Below are 14,616 nucleotides of genomic sequence, written 5' to 3' on the forward strand. Positions count from 1 at the left end.
ATACGCATAGGCAGGTAATTCATTCGATCGAATATCGGTTTGCCCGCAGAATTCCGGCATCGAGTTGATTTCATATTATATTATTTTATTTGAATATTATAGTATAATATAATTTGCACCTGGATAAGTGGTAAACACATCTATCAATACTGGGCAAAAGAAAATATAATATAACAATTATATGCGTTACCATATTATCATGTACTAATGTATTAGTATGTTTATTTAGTATTTATTATTTATGTAATTTACTTCACTATTTGTTCTAGTTTTGTCGTAGGTACTCGGTTAAATATTGATTATAAATATATAAGCTGTCTGATACGAAAAAAGAATACTTATATTAAATTATATCAACATTTTCTGTTCAGTAAATAATTGATGAGTGTAAAAACATAAAAACACTTAACTGTAGTGTAGAGGTCCTATACTATAGGAAGTTGTCGGTGTAGGTGGATAGTGATAGGTTAGGAATACCTAACGATTAAAAATCACAATGTTAAAAAATAAAAATGTATATAATATATTATATTATAAATGTATTATGTAAGACATACATTTATTAAGTATATAGATTTTACACGTGAATAATAAATATTATTTCAATTTTTTTTTTCCATCAAAACACAGATTCTTCATACGAGTAATACTAAAAACTTAACTCAATAATAATATATATATATATATATTATGCTACAGCGATGCATTATTATAATATATAATATATATATATAATGATATGTACAACAAATAAAATATACACTGTATATAAATATAGCAAAAAAAATAATCATGAAAAAAAGTTATATAAATGATGATAATAATAAAGTGACTAGAATTAAAAATACTAAAATATACAAAATAATAATAATATAATATTTAATATCATACACACGAGCGTGATTCCTGAAGAAATACACGCAATTAGATCGTCATCGCTGCGACACTTATATAAAAAAAAAATATTCATCTTAATATTACAACATCGCGGTGAAAAGATCACAACCGTACCTTTACCAGGGTATAGTATTGTACCACGGTCGCGACAAGAGCAAAAATATACAACAAAGAAATATTACACGTGAATTATACTTAAACATTATAATACGTTATACGAACCGATGATGAGATAATTATAATAATAATAATAATAATAATAATATAATATTGATAGGTAATATAATAGTAAATAGTAATAATCTTATTATTCTTATTTTAATAATAATAATAATATATAAGACGCTCGCTCGGGTAGCTCGGCGTGTTATAACATTCACAATATGATATTATTATAAAATATTTATATATATTATTATACACAGTACACACTCACGTGCGCGCATTAATTAACGACGATACGAAAAAATAAAAATACGCGACGACACATTAATTACGTCTGTTTTACGACATTGTTACTCCGAAAACTCGTAAAATTTTTCCTTCCTACCTATTATGATAATATTATTATATGTTCGACCGGGTCGTAAAATCACGAAAATCGATAAAAGCCTAAGTGCTCTCTTGCGTATTGTACGTTTTGTTTGTTTCCCCGTTGTCGGGCGGCGCACGCGTAATAATTTACGATGATAATATTATTAATATAGGTACCTAATAATATGATTATCGCCAGCCAACGAGGTGTGTTACACGCAAGCTGAGTGCGGAAACGAGTATACAGCAAGACGTAGGTATATATGTGCGACGAGTGATGCACACGGGTCGCATGGTTTCGTGTATAGTTTTTCCGTATCTTTCCTTTAATTAATGAATATTTAAAATACATAACGTGTCTTAAGGGTTAGACGGTAGCCCTCGGAGACGGGCCGCCACCCACGTCACGCCGCCACCCCTCAGCAGCGGTAGCCGTTCACACGCCACCCCTGCTGCTGCAGTCGTCCGCGGAACCCATCGACGAACAGTCCTCCGAATCACCCCCGTAAGACCGCTCCTCGTCAGGCGGTGAACTCCCCGCGGCGGCCGATGCGGCGTCGGCGGCGGCGTCGGTCGGCGGCAGACGCGACAACGGAGCGCACTCGGGACACGCGCCGCCGCGACCCTTGTCCGTTTCCGGGGCCATGTACACCTTACCGCACTTGTTGCACTCCTCTTGGGTTTCACCTGCGGAAAACGAAACGGAAAAAATTAAAAACATATTAATATATTATACGGACGAGATCACGTCGGGATAACGTCATTATATAAGTACTGTCATTATTGATAGTCGCTGCAGCGGTGTACAAGCGTAAATTATCATATACACTATATATAGGCAGCTAGTGACTTATATTATACGGGGACTGGGGAAGTTCGGTGGCACGGAAACACTTAAATAATTTAGATACCTAATAACACAAAATAAGAGTACCTATAACGTTTCAACATATCTATACAAACATCATAAAAAACTCGTGATTATTATATAATTATATGTGACATGGGATATGCGCAGGGTGATTTCGATAACCGATGCTATACGTCATCGTGTCAACGGTTTTTAACCTTTTTATATCCTAGTACTACCTATCACAGGGTTTGAACATTTTCACGTAGGAGCCACTTGAAGCTATATAATATTGTGTTTAATATTAAAATATTAAATTGTAATTTTTTTCTTCAAATTCACATACGAGCGTTCTACTAATGGTAAGTAACTCGTCCCAATGATAACATACCGCTGATATGTACTTGAAAATAAAATAATATGTCGTCGATCATACGTTTACCTATATACAAAGTATAGATGACTTTTATACATGAAAAAACTGTCCACACTAAATGTGTACTACGGTAGCAGTCAATATTTATAAATGGCCACATAATGAATTTAGGAGCCATCACAATGTAATGTAATGGTATTAATATCAAACACATTTGGTAACCACGCTGCGCTATGTATTTTCATATAAACATATGGCGTATGTTGTGTGTAGGTTATTATCAGAAGTATAATGAAATTGCAAAGAAATCGTCAATCTTAACGGGAAAAAAATCTCAATAACAATGATCAGTGATTTCATTCCTCATATTTTATAAGGAAACATACTCGAAACCTCGAGCTCTGATCACATTAATTGCGATATGATTTGCAAGGTGCAGTTCAAAAATATTCGAATCTAGGTGATCGCAGTCATAATATACCATAATATTATATGACGTATATAAATGCAATATTTTCTGACTGATATCACTCGATCAATTTGTAAAGGTATATCAGGGATTTTTTGAAAACATTTTTACAGTCCCACCATACGACAGAGTCTAATGGATATAATATATAGTTCCGTCGTTGCCGTGATCCTCGGCTATTATATAATATATAAGTATATATATATATTTATCATTACACGTAGAGCATTATATATATTATATTATTATAAGGGTTTAAGTGTTTTTTATAGGTCGCCAATTATTATCCGTCGCCGTCCGCCGTTCGCCTATTATATACCTAAAGGGGGTAATTCGGTGGGCGTAAGTGCGTGTATATAATATAGGACGATCAAATGTACTCCGATGCGTCTATTAATTTGGGTAGTATTATTACTATTATTTTAGACGTAATAAAATACAGGCGCCACGGATAAATGCGAGGACAATTTTCGCGGCTAGCACACGAGACCGGTTCACGGATAAAAGGTATATATCCTATGGCACACGGATTTCGCCAATAACGGTGTATACCTAAATATAAGGCTTAAAACACCCCGTTTGCAGGCAATAAACGCGAGAGGTACCTAGGTACATATTGTTTCGGAGGATAGTCGGCTGAGAGGATGAAAACATAGAATACCTATAATATCGGCGTTTCACGATAGGTCTTAGACTTAGCCGCCGCAGCACGTAAACACGCGTAACGTGTGTTTACGCGAGGGAAAACGACGCCCACACGCCGTATATAATATAATGATAATAATAACAGCATATCGTTTGCGTGAAAGTGTGTAGGTATATGAACGGCGGCAGCGTGGCGGTGGGAAAAAAATGGTGAAAAATTCGATTTAAGAAAAATATATTAAACGTCATAATGGATTTGAGTTTCGTGTCAGTGACGCGGAAAGTACACGGTGGCTGTCAAAAAATAAAAATAAATTTTAAAAAATATCAAAAGACGTATACGGGCAAAAGCTAATGATATCAACAAAATCGATTGCGAAGAGTATATTCTGTAGGTAGTAAGAGTTAGTTTAAAATATATATTATATTATCATATACGAATTTTCCGTCCGGCCATTCTGTAATAACATTTTCTTCTCGGTTTTCCTATATCCGCTCGTAGGTAGTCCTTAAAAACAAGTCGTGCGGTTAGCTTGCCTTTTACACATATAATCCTCACTCTAAAAATCCAATCCGTCCATTATTGATCCGATGAGAAAAAAGTAATTATTACCACGAAAATAGCACACAGCTACTAGCTACTGTACGGATAATAGATAATAATTATTATAAATTAGTCTAAAACCATGAATAGTTATGTGGAAATCGAATGATAATTTATGTAGAACCAGCTGTGCTTCATTTAAACACTGCATAATAATATACAACTGCGCAACTTCTGTGGTCTGCGGATTAAAAGTAAGTATAATAGGAATGCGGGGATATCTGTTATAATATTGATTTAATATGCTGTTTTAAAAAAAAAAAAATAAATCATCGTTTGATGTATTAGCGGTGTTGGATGATACGCGCACTACATAATAATAATTTCCCTAATACGGCGTACATAATACGCCTAGGTGCATATAATGCGTATAGAAAATTATTCGTTCACGAGTTGTCTGTTAATATATATACATAATATTATATATAATAATATAATAAATTGATTTGCTGTGCATATAAACAACCCGGACTTGTGTTAGATATGTATAATATGTATTTTCACGTCCATCGTCGGCTCCTCTATATAATAATATTCCGTTTTAATAAATACATTATATTTTCGCGCGCTTAGATTTCTCGCCTGATCATTCGACACGTACCGCCCCTCCTTTATTAGCAGTGCTCAATGATGATACATACTATCATATTATCACCACCATTGTATACATCCGACTTGTCCGCGCCCGTCTCTTCCGTCATTTTATCCACGACGATCGCCATCGATCGAAAATCAAAAAAAATTATAAGACGAAATAATGCACACGACGCTCTCTCAATTCACCACGCCAGACTATCTTCGAGGTCTCGGTCGAAACTCGATCTCCCCGGTATACGTCATAGGTACTACAGGTGTATGATAATATAATTATATAGTCTGCAGCCGATAAAAGTACCTATATTTATATTTTATATATATATATATTATATAGACACGAGAAAAAAAATGGTAAAACTATTACACACAAGTTTTTGAACTTTCCTATATATAACGCGCTTGTTTATTAGTTGTTATTACTCATTACACTCGGCGACGTCGACGTTTCTATATATAAATATATCGTATATACAATAATAATACGTATATATTATAATATACACTATACCTCTTATGGTGCCAACCGAAAGGATAAGAGTGTGTATTATAATATACTTGCGACGTATAATTATAGGCAGGTCGAGCTGGCGTAAAAACTGCACGCGGTCGCGATAATATCGGGTTTATGCTGCGCGAGGACGATACGATATTATAATGTAGGTATAACATAGTTACAAGGCAATTTTTTTTTAATTTTCTCTGTAAATTTTCAATATGTTTTTTTTTTAGAAAATTAAATATTTTTATAATTTAAATGGTATTTGGAATAGGACTTCTCTTACTACTTATAGCACTATAATTTACATAATATTATTTTATGTCTAAATATTTACAGTCTGTACGCAGTTAATACAAAAAGTAATCTATGTTTATCAATTATAAGATACAAGGACTGGGTGGATTGAGCGAAAACGGATGTGAGCATTGACATCACTACTTAAAATTAATATTATAAACACCGAAAAGTGGCAGACCAATACGCCAATATAATTATGTAGATATAATATAAATGTTTTAAAAATATCTAAAGGAGTGGTGCAGCAGTAGAATATTATATATTATAGCGATCATCACGCGAATTTCTTCTCCATACTATACTGCCACATTATATTTATAGACTCTGTTAATTTTTAAGTTATAATATTCGTCTAGAACCGTCCGAAAAACACATGTGATATAAATCATAATATTATATTATTATCATCACGCAGGATTTATTACTCGAGAACTCGAGACTATCACGGTATACCGATGCAGCTACATCGTCGCGCGTCTCTTTCTGTAGTACGACGTATATCGCGTAAACACAGACAGCGTACAAAAAAAAAATATAATAAAATTACATTATAATAACATGTCGCAAGACTATTCATTATATTACCTACACAGGTATTATAAACGCGCGTTATTGCGAGGCGACGTATATAATAATTATATTATAATATTATAGGCCATACCCCCGCACTCGACTAGGTATAATATTGTATTATATAGCTGATAGTGATATATAGATAGGTACCGTATTTATATAATATGTTATACGCGTGTGCAGTGGTTATTGGGTTGCGGAAATTACACGTTATCCTGCGCTGCAGAAGACGGCGTCAACGTGATCCCTATTTATATTATATATATATATATATCGTTACCGACTCTTCTAATGAATCGGTCGGTAATATCGGGGCTGAAGAGATGGGTACACACGCGTATATACGGCCAAGTATATTATGAATACCACCATGTTACCGTAGGGTGGGTATACGCGTGTACGTGCTGTATATAATATAGGTAATAACGATTGTGCCGAGACACACGGCGAGAAAAAGTATATTGGGTAGGTAATAAACAGAGAAAAATAAATGGAGTATATAGGGACAATCTCCTTCGCACGACGGACACCGCGAACCATGTCTAAACTCAAATAATTGCTATCATTCCGTGTACCTATACAACCCGAATGTAATAACAATAATAACTTAAAGATTACATATTTTAGGTAACGCAGAATCGCAATGCGGCAGTCGTAATCGGCGAGCTCACGTTATGATGATGTGGTTATTATAGGTATATAATAGGTATTACGGATGGTATACTCACTCTCGTGGGTCTTCATGTGTGCTCTCAGGTTGCAGGCGAGGGCGAATTTCTTTTGGCACAGTTCGCAAGCGTGCGGTTTGTCCCCTGAAACAAACAAAAAAATACGACCGTTAAATATACGTCTTACATACCTATTATTTTCGATATAACATGTATAATATCATATATTTACGCGTTTGTATATAGGTACCTGTATAATATTATATTATATACCTACTACGTACGTGCCTATATAGTTATCTACTTTACGAACGACCTGCAGACTGCAGTTATCGTCGTGTCAATAAAAATAATTGACAATATATTACGCGATGAGTATTTTACGATATTTATATGTATATACGTGTATATTGTATATTATAGCTAGACGAAACCTTAATCCGGATTAAAATATATTATATTATAATATTATACCGTCGTCGATTCGTCTTATCCGGATCGGAATAAATATCACGATTCCGCGTCGAGAGAAAATACCTGCAGCAGTGAACCATAATAATAAACACATGAAATGGGTTTCTCTCTCTATCTCTCTTTCTCTCTTTCTCCGTATACACGTAGTATGCGTCGTAAATATATATATTATACGTTCGGATGAAGCGTGTATAGACATGGAAACTATTGAACCAACATATTTTATAACCATATTCCTTGTGACTCGGGCAGTATGTTTATAGCTTCAGTTTTCATCCCTCGAGGTTGCTAGAGAGTTGCTCACATATGAATTTTGTTTTTTCTCCACGAAAATCGAATGTTTTTTTGTTAATATAATATGTGGTTGCTATATTATGTAAGTTTGTAGCTTATATATCTCATGAGTCTTGCAAGAACTTTAGGGACTGGACCAATTCAGAAACTTTTCTTAGAGATCTCAAGAGAGCCTAGAGTATATAGAATCAAGTTCGAAAATATACCAAATAGTAAATACTAAATCCAATCCTACACAGGAGGATTGCCCATTTCGGTAGAATTAGTTCATAAAACATAATATATGGTAGACCAACACCGATTTTCCAGTGAATTGAGGTACACTACAACCAATAGATGTAGCACCATATATTTTAGGTTTGTTCATTTTTCCCCTGGAAAAGTCACGTTTACAGCAGCTATAGTGTATTTATATAATATAATATTTCGTCTGTGAGTGTCGTGCTAGTACGATGCACACAGAGGGGAGAGAAAGAGAGAAAGAGAGAGAAATCCATCTTACAATAATTTGTCCCGTTCCCGTGATCGTAAGACATGTGACTACGTGTGACGTGCAGTGATGGCTCGGTGTCGTCTCGGCGAAAGGATAATATACATTACAATAATAATAACAACAATTAATAATAATATTATTGTTATTTGCGATCGGGTCGATTCGCTCACCGCCACCGTCGGGGCCGGTCGTTTCGAGAGACGATTTTAATTAGACATCGCATTGTTCAATTCAAACGTCACGTTGCCGCGGTATTATAATAAGGCTAAGGAGTTTCCACGCCCCGCCCCCAGCAGTGTATCGTCGTCGTCGTCGTTTTGAATGGCACCAGTCGCAGCCTCCACCACCGTCACCACCACAAAGTACCGATACACATAATACAATATATACGCGCATTGTCGGTATATATATTTACGTAAGGGTATAATATAGAATGGGCACAATCACCATCATATCCTACGATATGCGCGAGACCGTCTGGCCGGTCGTCTCCTCTCTTATTTGCGCGCGTTCAATTCGATTTTCAATCAAATATATGTTCGTCGTAGACTCGTATATAATAATATTATTTTATAACGTGAAGAACTGCAAGCCAAGTCGATCGCTGCACATGTCCTAATAACGTTGCTAGTACCGACCGGCGACAATAATATTATATTGATATACCGATCGTCTCTCACTCGGGTCGATCATATATTATTGTTTTATTGTCTGGCGAAATTGACAATATCACAGAACATAATGTCATAGTACAAAATATGATAACTGCTGCAGCGTAAGGGGGGGGGGGGGTTGAGAGTTCACTCGTGCGAAACTATTATATAAATACGAAACGAAATTATTAATACGGAAATCACTCGGTCACATCGGTACACAGATGTAGATTATCTGTTTTATCCATAATATCCATTATATGTTAAATATTATGTGTGTGGGAAGTGGTGGGAACTGAGATGTGGATATAATAGATGATGATAATAATATATACCTATTGGTCCTCATTATATATAGCATAGACATTATAAAACGAGTCCAGACTCGATTCCTAAACTATGCAGGCTTCTTATTAAAAATTGAACACCCCCTACACTCATACCAACCTGTCATGGGCGCGCTTAATCTCTTCTCCCTCGAGGAAAGGCGACTAATTGCGGATCGTAACTTCCTTTTAAAATTAATCCAGGGTAAAATTGATGCTCCGCGTCTCCTTGAGCGTATTAGCTTTAGAGTTCCTACCGCCAATACCAGATCAACCAATTCCTTTCACATCCCAACTTCCCGTTCAAACTTTTTATCTAATGATCCTTTTGTTAGAGCTATGCGCAATTTAAATAATAATAATTTTGATATATGGCCTTAAATTTTGTATTCTCCTAACGTGTGTAATTTTCCTATTATAATTATTATTGTTCTTATTTTTTAGTATATTGTTAACATTATCATTTATGTATATTATTCTTATCACTAACGTTAATTCATGTTATATCGTTATTGCAATATGTAAAAAGCCGTTTGGCGTTTATACAAATAAATAAATAAATAAAAATAAATAATATACGCGTTAATCCGGCGCGTCAACGTTAGAAGACTCATAACCGCATTACCATCGTGTCTGGGTGTATATAGTAGCAGATCGATCGTGTTTTTCTTATTCGCTTCGTCTCTTTACAACCCATACCTACTTTATGTTATGCTTTATTATTATAATTTATGTTCGCCCGTCGATCTGCCGCCACGCACATCACCAACGCCGCCGTCGTATGAGAACCAGTACATCTCTCGGCCATGATCGAGTGTCGACCGCGGGCGCGGAAACCTCCGGAGCATTCGTATCGGGGGTTTTTTTTTTTAATATAAATATTATTTCCACACGTATATACGCGCGCAATACGCTATATTATACAATAATAATAATATAATAATATATGCGTGTAATATACGTATATGCGTTGCCGTCGTCGTGTACCGGCCGATAGTTTAATAATAATACGATAATAATATAACATTTCATTACGTGTACACGGCTTCTATATATAGTATATACCTATAGGTACACGCGCGTAATAAACACACGCTAAAAAAAAAAAGGAAAGAAGATAGACTATATTATATTATTATAATAAATATTATGCATATAGGTATGTGTGAGTGTAATAGCTGGTGCCTATATGTATATAAAAAATATATATAAGGTATATAAAAACAAGAACAGGTCGGATCGCTCGAGCCGGTGCAGCGCATACGTATATAGCTAAATTACGACGGTAATTATTATTCCGAGGGGAGAACGGGTTTGACCACCCTCCCGCCTCTACCCCTTCCTCTCGTTCGTGGGTCCGACGACTTTGTCCAGCCCCTCGTGTGCCGCGGACGCCTTCGAATCACGCGCGTGCATAATTTGTATCAGCGGTAGCAGTCAGCCCGCTACCATAATATACCTGGCTGCAGATATCGACCAAGGTATATACCGCGGTAGCCGTGCGTGGGACGTCTTCCGTTGAAGGGTGTGTGAGTGTGTGTGTGTGGCAAGGCGCCGCTGCGTAAACAGAACGATAAATCCAAACAAAGAGCGTTTCACCGCGTCTTAAATGTTTTCCACTCTTGACATATTAATGTATAATGTATATTATTATGTGATAAAATAAAGTAAAATAATATTGCCGTAGTAGAAGGGCGCTATATCAACGACGACGAACATTGGTTTCGATTGGTGTAATGTCGATTTGCGCGATGGAAATCAATTTTTTTTTGCATTTTGTTCGGGTTGGGCGGTCGGTTGATAGTATTTGGTCTGTTTTAGTTTAGATTTTGGTTGGTTACTAGGTAGTGGGAACCTGTCATAGTGCGTAACGCTATGTTTTGGAAGGCCTCAACCTTTGTCCACGTCCATGGGTTTCTCCAAATTGGTGCCGCATACACCACGATATCTGAGGAATACTTTATAGATTAACAAACTGTCTGATAATGGGACTGCAGCACTGTTACGATTTAGCTTGGGAAACAGTGCCGCCAGAGCGTAACGCGATTTTTGTAAAGTATTTCTGATACGTTTTTTGAATCTTCATAGGTTGTAATTCACTGGTTTTGCACGCTTAGCTTCATATTGTGTTTTTGTGAGAGAGGCCCAATATTTACTGCTACCGTCTTTAAGACGTTTAGTCGGATTCTCCATTTGGTAAATCAGTCTACTGTGGTATTTAACTGTTTTTGTAATGCTACTACTGCGCATTTGTTATTTTGATTACTCGTTTAGAAAAGGGTGTCATCAGCAAAAAGAACCACTGAGACTGTTCCTAGTATAGGGAAATCATTGGTGTAGATCGAGTACAGGAATAGTGACAAGCATGACCTCTGATGGGAATCGAATCGGTTTCGGTCGGGTTGAACTCCTGGAAATGACATATCTATTCTGCAGACACATATGTTCCACACTAAGTTAATATTTTATCTAATGACTGTTTTCCCGTTTCTCGAAATTCCATTCCCCCCTTCCCCCCCACACACACACGATGTAAGTACGCATATACACGTGGATTGGTATAATTAACATTTAATAGGCATACGCTATAATAATTATAAGCGGAATGGTGGAGAAGAAAACAAATACTAATGAAGGGTTGTATTGTCGTACCCATACAGTAACCGTTCACCCTTAGTTATGCCATTGCTGAAATTTATTACACGATACTATAATATAACATAACAATAATAATAAGTCATCGGACTCTAGATCTTTGTCGGGACGCGTGCGAGCAGCAGGTGTCACGAAAAGGGAGGAGACACCTGCTGCAGCAGCAGTCGCCCTATATAGGGAGAAACACGACTTTTCGGAAGCATTCGTCAAAGTCTCCCGCCATTTACAATAGTCATTATTGTTATCGATGTATCTCACGAATATTAAATTATTATTGAACATCGCAAGTGAAACAACAGATGGAGTTTTGAGAAATTATTAGTAATTACAAATCTTTTCCAAAACGTATATAGGAATCGCTGGTGCGTTGTACTCTCCGACGGAATATACGTGTACTTGTATTATAAGTTGGGTTTGAACTACATCGGACGACGACGACGGAAACATTCCATCGGGCGGCGGCATCGGCGGTGCAGGACGATCGATATTTAAATATATAATAATTACCCCGGCGACGAGACCGGGTCGTGTGTCACGCGTAAATCAGCCACGGCCAATAATAATCTACCGACTGGCGTGTACGACGGCGACATTATAATATACACACGTACCTATATTATTTCTCTCTCTCTCTCTCTAACTTCCTCTGTATATAATAATATATTATATGGGATGCAGGGTAGATGTAAGCGGCAGATAAGTGAACGGTGCACGACCGTGTTTATGTTAATGAACCGACGGCAATTACAAGTTAATTTACTCGCGGGGCTCCTGCTCGATTGATAAATATATACGTATAATAATAGCTCTGTATACGTCGCATCGCATATACATACATCTATTATATTATTATTTTCTATCCGTTTTGTCCAAGCACCGCTGCTACGGTTACGCGCGACAAGAGACTATAACTGCGCAGTAGATACTCACCCCTACCAGGCCACGAGGACGATGAAGGGAGAGACATACTGCAGCGCTCGATAAGATTGTATAATACTCCTTTTCTATTATTATTATTACACTATTATTTAACTGGTCTTCGTGCTTGTTCGCCCACATTTTCTGTTTAAAATATGTAATATTATCTACTTAATAATAAAATATAGTTATTATTGTAATGTCCCCGTGATCGCAAAAGATACTCGCGACCGATACACGTTCGTTATGCATTATAATATACACACACTCTATGTCCTATAATCTATATTATAGGTACGCCATCGTAGTTATTATTTCGTATCGGTATGGTGTATATTGTATAGTTTGCCTTTTTTAAAAAAAAGTTTACGCTGATAGGACGACTTTAAACGTGAGGGACGAGTAAACCGGTCAAGCTTCGGGTGTACGATATCCTAGGCCCAGGTTGTTTTCCTAGATCCCCTACAATCTCCATCTGGACCGCAATCATTTACAATATTGTCTTCCAGAACATTTTACTTTTTCTTAATTCAAACTTGAAAAACATTAAAATAGCATTTCCCCCCCGCATAGTTTACCCTATCTGCAGAGGAACGTAATAACATTATTCGTGTGCGAATTTTTCTCTGCAGCGCGTTTTCCTATTTAAAAATCATAAAAATAATAAATAGTCTCTGTATGCGTTCTCTCCGGGAGTCAAAAAGTATTTGAATAATGCATCCATCATTACATAATGTAGGTACATATATATATGTGTGTGTGTGTGTCCACTGTCAGGGAGATGTCATCGGTTATAGATGATGGGATTTTGAGGCAAAATTATATATAATATAAAATGTGTGCTTAAAGCGACACTTGCACTATCATAATAATTGTGTTAATATTGATACCATCATCGTCGTCGTCAAAATACGCACGCAGCGTTCGGGGACGTCGTGCCCGGCTCCGCAGCATCCCCTAAACCACCTGCGCGCATCCGTGAGACGACATTATAGGTTTTCGGATAATCTGAGAACAATTATATACTTAAGGATACCAACATCATAGTGTAATGTAACAAACTGGTATTATATATAGGTATATTAAAATATGGCCGGCGCGCAGACGACTGCGATCCGTATCGACGACGACGACGACGCAATTTTTACGTGTATACGGGTACGCGTCGGCGATGACGAATACCGAAATCGTTGTGACAAAGACGGAACACGTCGACCGCGTACCCGGGACACATGACAAATGACTGCGGTCAATTCGGACGGAGGAGAGTATAAATTGAATAAAAAAAAATAATGCCCGCCGCCCGTACCTATACGTATAATATTATACGCATTTCGAGACACAGAAACGAGAAGAATGAACCGGTCTAGACGTTGTAACGTTATATTATTATCGCGCGAGCGCGTGTGTGTTGATGTTTTTTTTATACACTATATAATATACAGTCTCAAAATTAATTTGGACACACCGGGAGAGGTCACACGCGCGGCTTATGGAATTCTGTAGTGCCCTTGAGACGTTCTTTTTGGGGCTGTACGACGCGCTTACACCTCCCGTCTATATAATGAGCACGTATACCTAGTACCTACCTATTGATATATGACGACAACGTTCGACGTACCTAAGTGCATCAAGCATGGAAATAGGGGGTTTCACGCGAAAATCTCACAAAATTCTGATATGTACGTGTAATATCAATGTTGAATGTAATTATATAATTTTATAATAGTGTACACGTGTATTTATTATGTATGTATTAATGTCCACGTGATAACCGCAAATACGTCGATTATC

At 36.7% G+C, this 14,616-nt stretch overlaps 1 protein-coding gene across 2 annotated transcripts in view; it reads right to left on the reverse strand.

The window, feature by feature from the left end:
• Positions 1-599: 599 nt before the first annotated feature.
• The window catches only part of LOC100169359 (zinc finger protein 235), a 100,375-nt gene continuing 86,358 nt past the window's right edge, over positions 600-14,616 (reverse strand). The window contains exons 7-8 of one of the 2 annotated variants that reach the window (XM_001952594.5): positions 7,070-7,153; positions 600-2,118 (exon numbers count right to left, since the gene is read on the reverse strand). In XM_001952594.5, coding sequence (XP_001952629.1) covers positions 1,868-2,118; positions 7,070-7,153 — 335 coding nt within the window. In that variant the 3' untranslated portion in view covers positions 600-1,867. The remainder of the gene's footprint in view (positions 2,119-7,069; positions 7,154-14,616) is intronic. The other variant, XM_008189713.3, reaches the window with a different exon arrangement.

Source organism: Acyrthosiphon pisum, chromosome A3, assembly GCF_005508785.2.
Source record: "Acyrthosiphon pisum isolate AL4f chromosome A3, pea_aphid_22Mar2018_4r6ur, whole genome shotgun sequence".
NCBI lineage: Eukaryota > Metazoa > Arthropoda > Insecta > Hemiptera > Aphididae > Acyrthosiphon > Acyrthosiphon pisum.